The 19,285-nt window shown below is 41.4% G+C and overlaps 1 protein-coding gene across 1 annotated transcript; it reads right to left on the reverse strand.

The window, feature by feature from the left end:
* Positions 1–3,050: 3,050 nt before the first annotated feature.
* LOC128104572 (transmembrane protein 127-like) lies at positions 3,051–4,272 on the reverse strand. Its single transcript, XM_052729514.1, has one exon. The coding sequence runs from the start codon at positions 4,258–4,260 to the stop codon at positions 3,796–3,798; it is 465 nt and encodes a 154-aa protein (XP_052585474.1). The 5' UTR covers positions 4,261–4,272; the 3' UTR covers positions 3,051–3,795.
* Between the last annotated feature and the right edge of the window lie 15,013 nt (positions 4,273–19,285).

The following is a 19,285-nucleotide window of genomic DNA, read 5'->3' on the forward strand; positions in this document are numbered from 1 at the left end:
TATGCTAGATATCAATTCTATCAGATGTATATGTTGACAGCAGTAACTTCTTATCCCTATCAGAACAATGTACCACATCAAGACAATTCTGTAATTTAGACACCAATGTCACAGAATATTCTTTCAAAACAGAATTTATGAAGTGTATTGCTAGAGTTATTCATGAAGGTAATTATAAAACATTAATAATTTGATGGTTCCTAGTTGTATTAGTCAAGGTTCTCTGGAAAAATAGAGCTAAGTTTGAGTGGTATGGTGTTGTGGAATATTAGTTGAAGATTTATTTATGCTGTGGAATATTGTTTAAAGATGCAAAGATGTGTTACATTCTTTTATGTTGCATTTGTTTGACTCTGTAAAGCAGTGTTACTTTACTTGTCTAAAACACCTGATTGGGCTAACAAAAGTGTTGAATGGCCAATAGCTAGGCGGGAGAAAGGATAGGCAAGGCTGCCAGGCAGAGAGAATAAATAGAAGGAACAATCTGGGTAAAAAAAGATCAAGAAGTGAGAAAAAGGAGGAGAGGAGGATGCCAGGGGCCAGTCACCCAGCCAGACATGGAATAAGAAGGAAAGAAAAGATACACAGAAATAGAGAAAGGCAAAAGCCCAGAGCCAAACAGTAGATTGGATAATTTAAGTTAACAAAAGCTGGCTAGCAACAAGCCAAGCTAAGGCCAGGCATTCATAAGAAATAATAAGCCTCAATGTGATTTATTTGGGAGCTAGGTGGTGGGTCCACAAAAGAGTAAAGAGCAGAAAGAGTAAAAAACAACCAACAATAGTATGGTGTGTGTGTGTGTGTGTGTGTGTGTGTAGAAAGCAGAAGGTTTGCTTAATTTATACTGCATTATATTATACACAGTTAATGAATTAAATGAATAACATATTATCTTCCTCTCCACTTAAAAGATGTAGAAATATTTTTGTCCATTTGAATTTTATTTGCTTGAGGCTCAAAGTGTTTCACAACATAAAACATACTTTAAAATATCAGCCTGGATCAAACTTTTCAAAGCATCTGGCTTAGGTTTGGGAGAGGACTGAAGAACCATGGAAGATGATAATTTTATCACAAGGTTACCTTCTTCTGCTCAATCTACCTTACTCTATAGAGGATGATGAAGTGCACGCACTACCTGTGCCAGCCCTGGGCTGGAGAGGAATGGGCAGTATGGCAGCTCCTAGGTTTCGCCCTGTTGGGTACAAAGAATTTGCTTTGAACTGAAATTCCAACTTTTCAAATCAGGTTTGTTCCAAAAATTCATCCACTTCTCAGGATAACTGAGTGTAGGATGAAGATGGATGGGAAATGTCCAGTACAGAGACAGGCTAAAATCTTCAAACCCCTGAGAACAAGAGAGAAAGGCACTCTAGGGGCTGCTGGCAACAAGAATTTCTTTTCTTTTTTTTTTTTTAAAAAGTCTTTTGTTTTGATTTTTAAAATCTTATTTAATGTGTATGGATATTTTGCTTGCACATTTGTCTGTGCACCACATGAATAATTGGTACCTATGGAGACCAAAAGAGGGCATCAGATGCCACCGACATCCATTCAAGGCTTATTGTTAGATGAAGAACAAAGTGACATATGTGGCTTCGATGAGCCTCAGAAGAGGTGCATATTGGTGGTTCTCAGCTGAAGTCTTTGTGTGTGTGTGTGTGTGTGTGTGTGTGTGTGTGTGTGTGTGTGTGTGTTCTCATTTGTAGTTTCTGGTTTTTGTTTTGCCTTTTAATTTTTTTCCTAGAAAAGAAAAACACAACCAGAGGACTTTATATGACAAACTATCAGTATCAGAATGGCAGGGAAAAGTGAAAGAAAGGCCAGAGGACCAGGAAGCTAGTAAAAGTGGGTTCCAAACCACAAGGAACAGTCCACAGGGTCAAGTCCTCATTCACTTTGACATGCATGTTTGGTGCCTGGTCTTCTGGCCTGCTCCCTCAGATGTCATGTTAGAGAGCTGGCCACATACTTCAGAAACCTGCCAATGATGAGCTCAGGACTTCACAGAAAGGTAGTCTTAATTTAGCTCCTTGATTTTGTGCTCAGGTATCCCCTGGCAGCTTTTCTTGCTTCAGAGAAGGGTCTGGAAGAATGGGAGAGGCATACTGGGGCACACTTTGGCATCACAGCAGGGAGCTCCAAGCAGATGCTTTCTTATGGGCACACTTGGTCTTCATCTGCATGGGCATTTGTCCACATATGCCCCACTCTTTCTGGCCAAAGAATGAGGAGGTGACAGTCTTGTAGTCACAGTTCAGTGACTGTATTGAGTCTCCATTCTTGCTCAAAATGTCTGTTGTCTTAAGGGTGAGGGGAGATTGGAATTCATCTCCCTTTCAGCTAGCACTAGACTCTCACTCCAAAGAAGCTCATAAATGAACAAGAAGAGCTTGCCTATCTGCATCCAAGCTGCAGGCCTCTCAAGTCCCACCTGCCTTATGCCCCGGGTCTCCAAGCAAAACAACAAAATAAACAAACAAACAATAAAACTGGACCCAAGGCAAGCAGAATAGCTAGAGTAACAGCCCAGCAGCACACTGCAAGACCAGCATACATTCCAGAGGGAAGAGGGGCATGCAGCAAGCTGTAGCCCCAAGTCACAGGCTAGGGGACACACGGACTCTGAAGGCTACAGCCAGGCCTGCGCATCTGACAGGGTCCTGACACCAACCTGACGGGCCTCTGGGTGGAGTACTATTGTGGAAAGTGGAGGGTCCTGCCCTGCTCGGCCCCTGTGCCTGAACTGAGGCCAGGTTACATCTCAGTGCCACAGTTCTGAGGAGCACCACGCTGGCCAGCCAGCCAGGCCATAGTTCTCAGCCCCGCAGGGGCCATGTGGCCCTAGTTCCACAGAAAGGCCCCAGGGAGCCACAGCTGCCTGGAAGAAGGAGTCAGGACAGAAAGCCTGCATTCTGTTAGAGAGACTGGGAGAAGTGACTGTAGGCTTAGAGGGAGCTATGGTCCAAAATATTGCAGAGTGTAAGGGATGGGCTCCGTTTCTGAACAGCAGCAGCCATGTCCCTGTGTTAGAAAGAGAGCACGGCTGCTAATGCTTGGCTTGGTTCTGTTTTCCATTTTAAACCACTCACATTAAAAGGCGAAGGGGCTGGGGCACTCAGTTCCCTTCACTGGGGTCCTCCGTAGGATCAGTGTCTTGCCTGGTTCTGCTTCCCTGCCTGGCTCCAACCACAGGAAGCCAGGGCAGGGCAGGAGAGCAGCTGTTCTGCTCCCCAACAGCAATTCCTTCTCCCCAGAAAACCAGATCACACACGGGGAGTGGCCCAGAGACTAAAGTGCAGAGAATCCACAAAGTGGATGGCTGGGCCTAGGGCACTCTAGAAGGAATGAGGGAGTCAGCCCAGATCCAGATGTGGCACAAATGCTGGGCCTGGCAGAGTGAACCTGCATGGCACAGCCCCTTCCCTCTGTGCCCTGCTGGCACCTCTCTCAGGGACTGTCCACTACAGCAGCAACCCAGGAAAGTCCCAGTCCCAAAGACATGGCCCACGGAGGGAGGAAACTTATCTGACCATCCCTGGTTGGAAGGAGCTAGTGAACAGGAAAGGAGCAGAGGGTTCTGGGAGGGGAAAGAGTGCATTATATAAAATCATCCCAGCTCTGCGGAGCAGGGACAAATGGACAACCCTAAAGGCAGAGTGTCACCTGGGGAAGGTTTGGTGAAGATGGTCAGGGTCCTACTGGTGAGACCTGTGGGGGAAGTGGCTCTTCTGGGTGTAAGAGGAGCTGTGGCACTGGGGGAAGGGCTGCTGAGGAAGAAAGCCCTGGCTGGCATTAGGGTGTGTAGGCAGGGGGTGGCTGGAACTGGTTGATGACTTCATACTCTGCTGGGTAGGGGTCATTCTCTTCCATCTCGTATAGGAGCTCCAGCGCTTGTTCTTCTTCCTCCGTTGGATAGTGGCGCAGGAGGTTGGCCGCAGTAGCCAGGATTGAGGCTCCGCCAGCTCCTGCCACCAGGTAGAAGCTAACAGCCAAGGTGACATAGACTTGGGAGCCATGGTACTTCTTATGCTGTTGCTGCTGGGCCAGGATGAGCTCAGAAGCCCAGTGGGAAAAGCCAATGACGGTAGCACACTGTAGGACAGTGAGGATGTGAGCGAAGGCATAGCGACGGGTAATCTTCAGAGCTGGGTGTTTGGGCCCAAAGACATCCAAAAGGAATGCAGAGAGACTACACAGGATGCCCAGGAAGCAGAAGGCAGCAATGACCCTCAGGAGCAGCACTGTCTGGGGGTTCATGCAGAAATCGGTCAGTAGGCTTCAGGGCCGGGATGGCGCAGCTCTGCCCGGTCACGGGCTTCTCAGTTGTCCGGGCCAAGCGATCACAGGCCCCAATCCCGCAACGCCCAGACGGACCCGGCTCAGCTGAAGTCTTGTATGTTGATCTGAAGGGAATTTTTGGATCTTGACTAAGGTCCTATGAGAAGCTCACATTCATATTACTCTATAGCTTTCTTTGGACCCTTGAAAAAGACTAGAACACTAAAAACATAAAAGCCAGTATTTTAGATAATTGTAATTGTATACATCCCAACTTGGCAGTCTGGTTGAGATTCTGGATATTAGAGAGAGAATGGCAGATAAACAGCCTGCCTATATATGTATGCATCCATAGATCTGAGCTTTCTACCTGTAGTACTGTCTCCTAGGGAAGAAAACCATGTAAGAGTGCAACAAAGGAAACATTTCCTTACAAATTCATTAAACTCGATGGCATCCATTGATTATTAAGACATTCTCTGCAAACATTTACATTATTTTCTTGTTCAAGAATGAAATCACTTGACCTGCATTTTTAGACTTTATCTATAAATATAGGTCTGATAAAAGCTGGACAATAAGATAGGTAGCAATAGGGTCAGAGTGCCTGTCAGTGTCTCCTAGGTTGATTGCATGTTTGACTTAGATTCTAGGTACCCGCTATTTTCACTTTTATGCAAGTGACATGACTATGACAACCTTGAGGTGGTGCTGAAGCCTGTGATTTTGAAGAGAGAAGGAACTATGATTGTGTGGATGTTAAGAGGCAAAAAGGACAAGTGATAGTCTTCACAGAAGGCAAGAAAGACTCACAAAGAGCCACTGGAATATTAGAATTAAGATGGCTCTCATTCCTGACTAATGAAAATATTAAAGGGGAAAGAAATTTGGAGAGGGATGAAGGAGGAATGAATAGAGAAGGAAGATATTCATGGCATGTATATAGGACCAGGAACCAGGAAGATGAGCAAAGAAAGCCAGGTTCTGAAGAGTTTCAGTGTGCCCAGGGAACACACACAGCCCAGCTCTGGTTTGCTATGATAATATAAAGTGTCATCAATTTGGCCAGCCAGATGATTAAAAATCATTTTAATGGGACGTATACTTAGAGTCATTCATTTTCAAGGTGTGTCCCTGTAGTTTGTGGGCATTTCATACACCATATGTATATCATGAGAGCTATAAAAACAAGTACTGGGACAACCATCAAAGCCGATGCCATCTGAACAGCACTAGAAAAGGAAGATGAGAAAAAGTGTGTCCATCAATGTATGCATGACTTTGTGTTTTCATTTATGGATCTAGGTGCTATGGATATAGTAAAGAAAAAGTTGCAGAGGGACCTTCTTGTTCAGAGATGATGTCCCCACTGAGCCAAAAGAGTGTGGGGGTAATGGTGGGTAAAATAAATTACAAGAAAATTATGATGCTAACCTGTTTTCTTCTCAAATTTTAATTCATTTTAAGATTCGATGTCCTCATTGGGCTTTTCTATATAAAAATAAAGGATTTAAATTCTTGAAAAATCTTCCTTTATGTCCTCATGCCTTTCCTTTTTTGTTAAGTTAGTTCTTTAATGATTACCCTATCTTTTTCCTCATTCACCACTGTCAATGCCCTCTCTTCCCTATCCAACTTTTTTCCATATTCATGACTTGTAGTTTTGTCATGTGGCCCATTTAGTTTAATCGGAGCCATCTGTGTCATTGTTGGATTGGGACTGTCCATTGGAGTCTGGTGGGGTCACCAGTGGGTACACAACTGAAGGCAATACCTCTTTCCTTCACTGAATCTAACACTGGGGAATAGTTAGGCAGTGAGGGGTAGGGCCATCTGATCATCTCCTTCATCTTTGCCTGGCTATTGATGGCTCATTCTTGTGCAGACCCAGTGCAGTTATCCATAGCTGTTGAAGAGTTCATGATTACAATGACTGTGTATTGCTGAGAAGATGGTATTTTGAAGCCTTTCTCACTATCATCTGGCTCTTATTAATCTTCCTACCACTATTTTCCACAGTGTTCCCTGAGCCTTGGAAAAGATGGTATAAATAAATGTCTTATTTGGAACTCAGCACTCAGCACTTATTCTCAGCCACAAGTCTCTGCATTCATCCTAATTCATAGGAAAAAGAAGCTTCTCTGACTAAGGTTAAGAATGATAATTATCAAATGGGTATAAACATATACTGAGAAGGTGGTTCAATACTATGTTAATTTAGTTAATCAGCAAAATTAAGTTCCCTCTAGCTCCTATCACTTTCCCTGAAATAAACTTTTGAGTATCTGTCAGTACCATATCAATATTCCTTTCTATGGAGTAGGCTTTAAATTCAGACTGAGAGTAGTTGGTTACTCCCATCATAGTCATGCCATTATTGCACCAGTCAGACCATCTAGCCTGGAAAGTTGACATTGTAGCTCATGGGATTCACACCTTATTAGGAGCATCAATGTCTCCTAGCAGCCTACATAGCACCTTCCAGCACTATAAATGTTGGCCAGCAGGGAGGAAGCTTCTAGCTCAGTTCTGCCTTGATTTCTCTATACAATGAAACCAAAGTGTATGGTGTCCTTTATGGTGTCCTCATAACAGGGTATTACCTTCTAGTTCTGTTGGTCAAACAGGAGCAATAGTAAGAGGCTATACTGTTTTGTGGGCCTCTAGAGAGCCCTGCCGACCAACAACTCATAAGGACTTATCCTATATCTGGCATCTGGATTTTGTTTAATAGCCTGTAGCTTCAAGGAAGAGCTTGTTACAGACATGCAGGGTATTCCCCCCCCCCCCCCCCCCCCCCCCCGCCCGGCTTTGTTTTAGGATTGTATATTTCCATATGGCTTTTTCATCCCTCTTCATTCTGGTTGACTCTCCCCCATTTCCAAGGTCCCTTCACCACCTCTGTGCTCAAACATTTCCACCTCTAGTATTCCCCCATTCCATTTTCTTATTTCCTACAATCTATGGTAAATTTCTAAGCAAACAAAAATCTCTTATTGGGTTCTGTGAATTGTGATCCTAATTAGTTTTATCAATAAAAGCCAGGGGTCAGATATAGGGTTGAAAGCCAGGCAGTGGTGGCACATGCCTTTAATTCCAGCACTTGGGAGGCAGAGGGCAGACGGATCTCTGTGAGTTCGAGGCCAGCCTGGGCTACAGAGTAAATTCCAGGAAAGTCACCAAAACTACACAGAGAAACCCCTGTCTTGAAAAAAACAAAACAAAACAAAAACAGATACTGGGTTGAAAGCTGAAAAATCAGAGAAGCAAAAGAGCAGCCACAGTCACTTCCAACCTCTCAGAATCCTCCGGCCAAAAGGCGCCGAGATCCTGTCTCCACCCTGCTTTAGCACTTCCTCTCTGTCCAGCCTTGCCACTTCTGTCTCTTCTCTGTACAGACCTCCAGACCTCTGTGGTTAACTAGTGGCTAGCTCCGCTCTCTGATCTCCAGGCAAGCTTTACTTGTCAGAACACAAACAGATATCCTATAACAGTTCTGTTTATTTATACTCACAGAGCGTTCTATGCCTACAAGTGAACAACAGCCACAGTTACATTTACCCTTTATTTTGGAAATTATTACAAAAATACATTTTAAAAGATCTCTAATACTTATTTGTTTTCATTGTATCCCACCTGTAGTCCCTGCCCCCTGCACTCCTCCTTCCATCCCCCACCTCTCCTCTCCCCCAGATCCACTCTTTTTCCTTCTCCCTTCTGAAAAACATAGGCCTGCCAGGATATCTATTGAACAGTGCATAGCAAGATACGATAAGACTACATACAGACCCTCAGGTCAAGCCTGGAGAGGCAATCCAGTAGGAGGAAAAGAGTTCCAAGAGCAGGCGAAAGAGTCAGAGACACCCCCCATCCCCACTCTTAGAAGCCCTACAAAAACGCTAAGCTAACAACCACAACATGTATGTAGAGAACCTAGTTCAGACTCATTCAGGTTCCATGGTTGCTACTTCAGTCTCTGTGAGCTCCTATGAGCCCTGCTTGGTTGATGTCTGTGGGCAGTGTTCTCCTGGTGTCCTCCACCCTTCTGGCTCCTACCATCCTTCCTCCCCCTCTTCTGCGGGGTTCCCCTGGCTCTGCCTAATGTTTGCCTGCGAGTCTCTGCATCTGCTCCCATCAGTCACAGGCAGAAGCTTCTCTGATGATGATTAGGCTGGGCACTGATCTATGAGTATGTAGGAATATTATTAGGAATCATTTTATTGATTTTTATTCCTAGCCTAGGTCTCTGGGCTATCCAGCCTCCAGTTCCTGGTCATCCAGGCAGTGTCAAGCATGGGCTAAATGTACCCAATCTCATCTAACATTTATTTCCAGTCAACAAAATTGAAGTAATTTCCCCTCGAATCATATTCATAACCCAACTTGATAGTAACTAAATCAAAACTTACTGAAAATTAAATTGAGTCTGTTTTGAAGACCATATTCCTAGTCTCATTTGGAAATCACTAAACAGAAATTTACTACTGTCTTGACTGGTTAGTAATCCAGGTGTAAAATCATAAGCTGTCAAAGCCTCATAAACCTCATTAGTCCATTTATTCCTCATATGAGATCATCATGTTTTTGCAGTCTGTGAGACTTCAACAGCACATCAGAGTTGAAGAAAAATCGGCAAATCCATAGAGGCAGGAAGCAGACCAGTGGGTATTAAGGCCTGGAGAGTGGGACATGAAGAATGTTTGCAGATGGTGGTGAAGGTTGGAAAACCTCATAAATTGTGAAGCCTCTTGCATAGTGCACTGTAAATGAGGAATCATATGGCACAGGAATTATCTCTCAATTAAAAAAAATCTCATTAGCCTAAAACAGGTGGCAATTCAGCTTTCTGAATATTTATAAGGAATACAGTATAAGCAATTTTAAAGATCCTTCCCTGTATGTGTGAGTGTGTGTGTGTGTGTGTGTGTGTGTGTGTGTGTGTGTGTGTGTGTGTGTGCTCGAGTGCATGCATACGCACATACATGCAGGTAAACACACACGCATGTACACGTTGGAGTGGGATATCATTCTCCAGGTGCTGTCCACCTTTTGTTTTCTTGAGACTAGAGTAGGCCTGAAGGACACCCTATATTTGCCTCTGTAGTCCTGAGATTGCCACCACACTTGACTTTTTACATGGGCTCTGAGATCAAACTCAGGTGATTGTGCCTGCATGGCAAGCACTTGACTGACTGAACTCTTTCCCCAGCTCCATTTCCTCAATAAGTTCTTTCTATTTTTTCATTGTGTATATTCATTGTACATGGTCCTATGTTCCATAAGGACATTTTCATACAAGTTCATAATGTATGTTGAACATATTCTGTCCCTTCCCCCTTTCCCTTTCTGTCCCACTTTCCTCCTTCAAGTCCTTTGTTTTCCTAGACAATTTTATTTTCATCTTCATATCATATATGCAATGACAAATTTTCTGTCTCAACTCGGCTAGTTCACATTGGCCAAATAGTCGACCAAATATTTTTCTCTATATAAGGATTTTAGGGATAAAATTTGCACTTAAATTACAGGACTTTGAGTTAAGCAGATGGCCCTACAAAATATGGCGCTCCTCTTTCAATCCACTGAAGGTTTCAATGGGTCAGAAAAGACACATCCTGAACACGAGGAAACTAGGCAGTAATCACCTTCAAACTTTAACGGGAACATCAATTCTTTCCAGAGTCTCAGCCTATGGCTCCACCCATCAGGGCTTAGATCTCCAGCCTCAACAAACATGAGACATGTCCTTAAAATAAATCTCTTTTAAAAACAGAAGTAATTTTCCCTCAAACTATATTCATAGCCTGCATTCAAGCACATGTACACCCATGACTGCTTACACACACAAACACACACACACACACACACACACACACACACACACACACACACACACACACACACACCACTGCATATCCTATTGTTTTTGTTTCTAATAAACTAACCTCAGCTAAGATAAATTGATGTAACTACAATTTAATCCTTTTGCTGTTACACAAGAAAACTTGGGGTTTAAAAAACCTGAATCTTCAGGAACCAGACTGTTCTATGGGCATCACTGTTAAGACCCCACTGGTGCCTTCCAGGGAGCTGAGATGGGCACATACAGACAATGCTGAGATGGCCACAGTGCAATGCCCATCAGCTGTGATCTAATGATTCTGGGGGTGGTGGTATTTCGTTGTTTCTTTTCCAGGAAAACAGTGCTCTGCTGTAGCCTTGGCAACAGGGACGGAGCCACTAACTATGGATTATTTATTGGTTTTATTAAAGGTGATAGACACTTAGAGAGAGAGCTTTCCCAAGCTTGGGGATCCCACCATTCTCAAAAACAGAATTTCTGATGGTAAAGAGGATTTTAGTCAAAAGAAAAAAAAAATCAAGGAATTTTCATGTGCTGTTATTTTCCCTACAGATGATGATCAATTCTAGGGCAGATATTATACAATGGACTGAGGAAAATAAGATACCAGATGCAATGAGCATAAAACTTTAGAGAAGAAAATGTGAGGATACTCAAATGCTCACAGACAATTCAAGAGTTTTACAATTATACAAGACAGTAATAGAAGGCAATAAACTTAGCAACGTACGATTCTTGGGTGAGCCACTCAGACAGAAGGTCAGTAGGTGTCCAGGAAAAGCTGCAGCGCTCATGGGGGAAATGAGGTTTGACCAAAGCTATAAACAGAAGCTGTGGTGTTATAGGCTGACCTTTGTGCAGAAGAGGACATACTGGATAGCCTTCCTATTTAATATGATTTGAAAGAGAAAGAGAGGGGGTAAGGAGTAAATAAAAGGAGCCAAAACATGAGTCAAGACGGTCTTCCAACAAAACCTGTGCATCTAACACATTCTGTTTGAAAACCACAAAATGTCTCTAAGCTAGCATGGTTCGAGATAGCAACCATAATTATTTCCTAATCACCATTCCAAAGAACCTCTGTTGGGTACTGACGGACTGTAATCTGTTTTAAAAAGCTCTTCTACTGTCTTAACCAACTCCTGGGAGGGACTGAGAAGGATGGCTTAGCATATGCAGTTTCACAAGCTCCAAAGAAAACACCAACCATATTCAATAAACAAACCATTGAAAAAATAGTGGCTTCTCACTCTTGCATTTGGTGTAGCTAATCACATACCATGCTCAGTATCAACCACATCCTTCATTCTTTCTCTCCCTAAAAATTCACACACCTTGCACTATTCTGTGTTCTGGGTTTACCCAGTAGTGCATCTGCCACTGCCATTACTTCCCTTTACTATTTCTGGTTGTATTATGTTAGCTCTTTGGAGTTATGAAAGTCATGTAGAAACAGCTAGCGATCGCCTGATTTAACATGAAAACAATTCCCCAGCATGATTTCATCAAACTCTGAGGACACAAAAGATAGCAGAGCCCCAACTCAAGCTGGAAACCGAACAAAGAGTAGGTCATGTTCTAACAAGGACCATTGAAGACTTCTTCAGGCAGTGAAAATGTTGCTCAATTACAATGAAATCTGATTTTAATTTTTTTGTTTTTTTTAATTCATTTTACATATCAACCACAGATCCCCCTTTCATCCCTCCTTCTGGTCCTCCCACCCAAGCCTCCCCTCCATCCCCTCCTCCAACAGGGTAAGTTTTCCCATGGGGGGACAGCTGAGCCTAGTTTATTCAGTTGAGGCAGGACCAAGACCCTCCCCACTTCATCAGGGGTGAGCAAGGTGTCTAACCATAGGTAATGGGATCCAGAAAGCCAGCTCATGCACCAGGGATAGATGCTGATCACACTGCCAGGGGCCCCTAAAACAGACCCAGCTACAAAACTATCTCCCTTATGCAGAGGTTCTAGTTCAGTCCCATCCAGTTTCCACAGCTGTCTGTCTAAATAAAGTTGGTGAGTTGCTTTGAGTTTGGTTCAGTTGTCTCTATAGATTTCCTCATCATGATCTTGACCCTTGTTCATATAATCCCTCTTCCCTCTCTTTAACTGGACTTCCAGAGCTCGGCCTGGTGCTTGGTTGTGGATCTCTGCATTTGCTTCCACCAGTTACTGGATGAAGGCTCTACAATGACAGTTAGGGTATTCACCAATCTGATTGCCAGGATAGGCCAGTTCAGACACCCTCATCACTATTGCTGGTAGTCAAATCTGGGGTCATCCTGTGGATTCCTGGGAATTTCCCTAGCACCAGGTTTCTCCCTTACCCCATAATGTCTCCCTCTACCAAGATATCTCTTTCATTGCTCTCCCACTCTGTCCCTCCCCTTCTGTGGAATGTCATTCTCTATGCTGTGAATGTGTGTTGCTCTGATTGGTTGATAAATAAAATGCTGATTGGCCAGTAGCCAGACAGGAAATATAGGCAGGATAAGTGGACAAGGAGAATTCTGGGAAGAGGAAGGCTGAGTCAGGAGTCGCCAGCCAGAAATAGAGGAAGCAAGATGACAAGGCAGAACTGAGAAAAAGTATCAAGCCACGTGGCTAAACATAGATAAGAATTATGGATTTATTTAAGTGTAAGAGCTAGTCAGTAATAAGCCTGAGCTAATGGCTGAGTAGTTATAAATAATATTAAACCTCTGTGTGATTATTTTATAAAAGGTTGAGGGACTGTGGCTGAGAGATTTGTCCTGACCACAATCCAGGTGGGACACAGAAAAACTTCTGACTATACTCCCCCAGCTCGACCATCCCATTCCCTCATGTTCTCATCCCCTATCCCCTCCCCCCTCTTGGCCCCATCCCAGGTTTGCTCATGGGGATCTCCTCTGTTTCCCCTTCCCAAGGTGATCTATACATCCTACTTAGGGTCTTCCTTGTTTCCTAGCTTCTCTGGAGCTGTGGGTTGTAGTCTGATTATCCTTTGCTTTACATCTAGTATCCACTTATGAGTGAGTACATAACGTTTGTCTTTCTGAGTCTGGGTTAACTCACTCAGGATGATATTTTCTATTTCCATCCACTTGCCTGCAAATTTCACGATGTCATTTTTTTTTTTACAACTGAGTAATACTCTATTGTGTATGTATAAAACATTTTCTTTATCCATTCTTCTGTTGAGGGGCATCTAGGTTGCTTCCAGGTTCTGGCTATTATGAATAATGCTGATATGAACATAGTTGAGCAAGTGTGGTATGATTAAGCATCCCTTGGGTATATGCCCAAGAGTGGTATCGTTGGGTCTTGAGGTAGATTGATTCCCAATTTTTCTGAGAAACCACCATACTGATTTCCAAAGTGACTGTACAAGTTTGTACTCCCACCAACAGTGGAGGAGTGTTCCCCTTGTTCCACATCCTCTTCAACATAAGCTGTCATCAGTGTTTTTGATCTTAGCCATTCTGACAGGTGTAAGATAGTATCTCAGAATCATTTTGATTTGCATTTCCCTGATGACTAAGGATGTTGAACAGTTCCTTAAATGTCTTTTGGCCATTTGTGATTCTTCTATTGTGAATTCTCTGTTTAGCTGGTTAGCCCATTTTTTAATTGGAATGTTTGGTGTTTTACTGTCAATTTTCTTGAGTTCTTAATGTATTTTGGAGATCAGCCCTCTGTCAGATGTGGGGTTGGTAAAGATCTTTTCCTATTCTGTAGGTTATCATTTAGTTTTATTTACTATGTCCTTTGACTTACAGAAGCTTCTCATTTTCAGGAGGTCCCATTTATTAATTGTTGCTCTCAGTGTCTGTTCTGCTAGTGTTATATTTAGGAATTGGTCCTTGTGCCAATACTTTCTAGACTATGTGCTACTTTCTCCTCTATCAGATTCAGTGTAGCTGGATTTATGTTGAAGTCTTTGATCCACTTGGATTTGAGTTTCATGCATGGTGATAGATATGGATCTATTTGCAATCCACTACATGTTAACATCCAGTTTATGCCAGCACCATTTGTTGAAGATGCTTTCTTTTTCCATTGTACAGTTTTGACTTCTTTGTCAAAAATCAGGTGTTCATAGGTGTGTGAATTAATGTCAGGATCTTCAATTCAATTCCGTTGGTCCACATGTTGGTTTTTATGCCAATACCAAGCTGTTTTTTTTTTTTTTTAGTACTATAGCTCTATAGTAGAGCTTGAAGTCAGGAATGGTGATGCCTTCAGAACTTGCTTTATTGTAAAGAATTGTTTTAGATATCCTAGGTTTTCTGTTTTCCCATATGTAGTTGAGTATTGTTCTTTTGAGGTCTGTGAAGAATTGTATTGGGATTTTGATGGGGATTGCATTGAATCTGTAGATTGATTTTGGTAAGATTGCCATTTTTATTATGTTAGTTTTACCGATTCATGAGCATGGGAGATCTTTCCACTTTCTACTGTCTTCTTCAATTTATTTCTTCAAGGACTTAAAGTTCTTGTCATACAGGTCTTTCACTTATTTAGTTAGAGTTACCCCAAGGTATTTTATATCTGTGGCTATTGTAAAGGGTAATGTTCCTCTGATTTTTTTTCTCAGACTATTTATCATTTGTGTATAGGAAGGCTACTGATTTTTTTAGTTAATCTTGTATCATGCCACATTACTGAAGGTGTTCATCAGCTGTAGGAGTTACCTGGCAGAATTTTGGGGGTCACTTATGTAGACTATTATATCATCTGGAAATAGTGAAAGTTTGACTTCTTCCTTTCCAATTTGTATCCCTTTGTTGTCTTATTGCTCTATCTACAACTTCAACTATATTGAATAGCTATGGGGAGAATGGACAGCCTTGCCTTATTCCTGATTTTAGTGGAATCGCTTTGAATTTCTCTCCATTTAATTTGATGTTGGCTGTTGACTTGCTGTAAATTGCCTTTATTATATTTAGATACATTCCTTGTATTCCTGATCGATCCAGGACCTTTCTCATAATGGGGTGTTGGATTTTGTCAAAGGCTTTTTCAGCATCTAATGTGTATGATCATGTGGGTTTTTTCTTTCAGTTTGTTTATATGATGGATTACATTGACAGATTTTCATATGTTGAGCCACCCCTTCATCTCTGGGATGAAGCCTACTGGATCATGATGAATGATTTTTTTGATGTGTTCTTGGATTTGGTTTGCCAGTATATTATTGAGTATTTTTGCATCAATGTTCGTGAGGGAGATTGGTCTGTAATTCTCTTTCTTTGGTGCATCTTTGTGTCATTTGGGTATCAGGATAACTGTAGCCTCATAGAGAGAGTTTGGCAGTGTTCCTTCTGTTTCTATTGTGTGGAACAACTTAAGAAGTATTGATATTAGTTCTTCTTTGAAATTCTGGTAGAATTCTGCACTGAAATCATCTGGCCCTGGGCTTTTTTTGGTTGGGAGACTTTTAATGACTGCTTCTATTTCCATAGGAGTTATAGGTCTATTTAAATTGTTTATCTGATATTGATTTAATTTGGGTGTATGGTACCTATCCAGAAAATTGTCCATTTCTTTTAGACTTTCCAATTTTATGGAGTAGAGGTTTTTGAAGTATGACCTGATGATTCTCTGGATTTCCTCATTGTCAGTTGTTATGTCTCCCTTTTTGTTTCTGATTTTGTTAACTTGGATATTCTTTCTCTGCCTTTTAGTTAGTTTGGATGAGGGTTTGTCTATCTTGTTGATTTTCTCAAAGAACCAACTCTTTGTTTCATTGATTCTTTGTACTGTTCTCTTTGTTTCTATTTTATTGATTTCAGCACTCAGTTTGATTATTTCCTGTCATCTACTCCTTCTAGGTGAATTTGCTTCTTTTTTGTCTAGAGCTTTCAGGTGTGCTGCCAAGTTGCTGGTTCTTTATGTAGGCATTTAGAGCTATGAACTTTCCTCTTAGCATTGCTTTTATAGTATTCCATAAGTTTGGGTATGTTGTACATTCATTTTCATTGAATTCTAGGAAGTCTTTAATTTCTTTCTTTATTTCTTCTTTGACCCAGTGGTGATTCAGTTGAGCATTATTCAGTTTCTATGAGTTTGTAGGCTTTCTGTAATTTGTGTTGTTGAATTCTAACTTTAAGACATGGTGGCCCAATAAAATACAGGAAGTTATTCCATTTTTTTTTTGTATCTGTTGAGATTTGCTTTGTGACAGAGTATGTGGTCAATGTTAGAGAAGATTCCATGGGGTGCAGAGAAGAAGGTATATATATTCTCTTGTGTTTGGGTGGGATGTTCTGTAGATGTCTATTAAGTCCATTTGAGTCATAACATTTGTTAGTTCCCTTATTTCTCTGTTAAGTTTCTGTCTGGCAGACCTGTTAGTTGGTGAGAGTGGGGAGTTGAAGTCTCCCACTGTTAGTGTGTGGGTTTTGATGTGCGATTAAAGCTTCAGTAATATTTCTTTTACATATGTGGATGCCCTTGTATTGGGGGCATAAATATTCAGAACTGAGATTTCATCTTGATGAATTTTTCCTGTGATGAATATGTAATGTCCTTATTGATCTCTTTTGATTTATTTTGTTAAATATTAGAACAGCTACACTAGCTTGCCTTTTAAGTCCATTTGACTGGAAAGATTTTTCCCAGCCTTTACTCTGAGGTAGTGTCTGTCTTTGAACTTGAGGTGTGTTTCTTGTATGTGGCAAAAGGATGGATTCTGTTCTTATATCCATTCTGTTAGCCTGTGTCTTTTTATAGGTGAATCAAGTCCATTGATATCATGGGATATTAATCCAGTGATTGTTAATTTCTGCTATTTTTTTTGGGTGGTAGTGTTGTGTGTTTCCCTTCTTTGGGATTTGTTGGTGTGGGATTCTCTATTGCCTGTGTCTTCATGGGTGATCTAACTTCCTTGGATTGGATTTTTCCTTCTAGTGCTTTCTGTAGGGCTGGATTTGTAGATAAGTATTTTTTAAATCTGGTTTTATCATGGGCTATTTTGTTTACTCCTATAGTGACTGAGTTTTGCTGAGTATAATAGTCTGGGTTGGCATCCATGGTCTCTTAGTGTCTGTATAACATCTGTCCAAGACCTTCTGGCTTTCAGAGTCTCCATTGAGAAGTCAGGTGTTATTCTGATGGGTCTGCCTTTAGATTGGCCTTTTTCCTTTGCAGCTCTTAATATTTTTTCTTTATTCTGTATATTTAGTGGTTTGATTATTATGTGGCGAGGGGAATTCTTTTTTGAGTCCAGTCTATTTGGTGTTCTGTAACCTTCTTGTATCTTTATAGTCATTTCTTTCTTTAGATTGGGAAAGTTTTCTTCTATGATTTTGTTGAATACATTTTTCTGTGCCTTTGAGTTGGTTTTTTTCTCCTTCTTCTATCCCTATTATTCTTAGGTTTGGCCTTTTCATGGTGTCCCAGATTTCCTGGACGTTTTGTGTTATGACTTTTTTTGGCTTTAGTGTTTTCTTTGACTGATGAATCTATTTCCTCTGTTATATCCTCCACACCAGAGATTCTTTTTCATGTCTTATATTCTGTTGGTTATGCTTGCATCTGTAGTTCCTATTTGCTTACTCAGATTTTCTATTTCCAGCATTCCCTCGGTTTGTGTCTTCTTCATTATTTGTATTTCAATTTTCAGGTCTTGAATTGTTTCCTTCACTTGTTTAATTGCTTTTTCTTGGTTTTCTTGACTTTCTTTAAGGGATTTGTTGATTTCTTCCAATTTTTGCTTGTCTTTTCCTCAATTTCTTTAAGGGAATTTTTCATTTCCTCTTTAAAGGACTCTATCATCTTTTTAAAGTCAATTTTTTAAGGTTGTTTTCTTCTGCTTCTTCTACTTTGGGATGTTCAGGTCTTGCTGATGTAAAACCACTAAGTTCTGGTGGTGTCATATTGCTCTTTATATTGTTGAATGTATTCTTGCACTGGCATCTACCCATCTCTTCCTCCAATCAGTGCAAATGGTGTCTGTGTCTCACGGAGCCATTCTTGGTCCAATCAAAGCTCTTGCTCCAATCAGAGCTGACAGAGTCTGTGTCTCAGGGAGCAGCTGTGGTCTCAGAGGATGAGGGTTTAGGAGGTGGAATGGGTGGGACTTGTAGTTTACAAGGTCCAGTCTGGGGGCATATTCAAGCCTGCCTGCAAGAGTTCTGCCTGCTGGCCTGAAACTGAGGCAGCAGTGGGTGGGGGTATGGGGGCACTGGTTGTGTCTCTGGGCCTCAAGCCTAGAGGCTAGAGTGATTGGCTAGTAAAACTCAAGACCAAGACTCACCTCTTGGTCCAATAGGAGCTGTCAGAGTCTGTGTTTCAGGGAGCAGCTCCTGATTTTAATTTTTTCATACCCCAAACATATATTTTCTGGTACTGTAAATCCAGTATTAAAAGCTTTGGGTCTGTACTGAACTACCACATTCTTTTTCCTATGATATTATATAGATCTAGAAGAGCTCATTTATATTCTAACATGGCCTTGGTGCTTCAACTCTTCCTAGGCTCACATAAATAAGCTTGAGCTATAATCACTTTCTAAGAGGATGACAATTCCACTTAGCAAAACTAGTTTTTAATTATATGGAGCTAGTGAGACAGGTACCTTTTCCTACTTGGGTTCAGAAATCTAAGTCCTAGTTATTTTAATAAAGTAATTCCTCCAGGGAGAAGCTTCCTGCATAGGTTGTCTGATCCCAAATGATCAGCCATGGTGTGTATGTGCGTTATGAAAGAAAAAGAGGTCATGAATTTGGGAGAAGGATATATGGGAGGAGTCAGAGAAAAAAGGGGGAGGGGACAAGAATGATGTTGATCCAGTGGTTATGTAATAATTTCTCAAAAATTTTTACAACATACTTCATTCAATGTAAAAACTGATATCATACTTTCTGGGACTGGGGGTTACTAGAAATGACACAAGAAGGACTTTGTTATAGGTCTCATGAAAAAGTGGTTTAATTGCATGTTTTTCAGGACATTGGAAAAGACAAGTGAATCTTTTTTTCTACCAAGTGAACCTGAAATAAATATCAGTGTTTGAAAAATAAGCCCCAAATGCTATGAGTGCAACAGCGTGGACTTCTTCACTCTGATCCTGCAACAACGCACCTGGTCCTCCATTCTCCCTGCCTGCCTGTTCTCTGTGTTTCCTTTGACACTTCATTTGTGAATCACGAT

The sequence above is a fragment of the Peromyscus californicus genome, unplaced genomic scaffold, assembly GCF_007827085.1.
Source record: "Peromyscus californicus insignis strain IS unplaced genomic scaffold, ASM782708v3 Scaffold_11__1_contigs__length_118956290, whole genome shotgun sequence".
Taxonomy (NCBI): Eukaryota; Metazoa; Chordata; class Mammalia; order Rodentia; family Cricetidae; genus Peromyscus; species Peromyscus californicus.

Coding starts and splice junctions, on each gene's coding strand:
- LOC128104572 (XM_052729514.1), bottom strand. CDS start 4,260: ATGAACCCCCAGACAGTGCTGCTCCTGAGGGTCATTGCTGCCTTCTGC.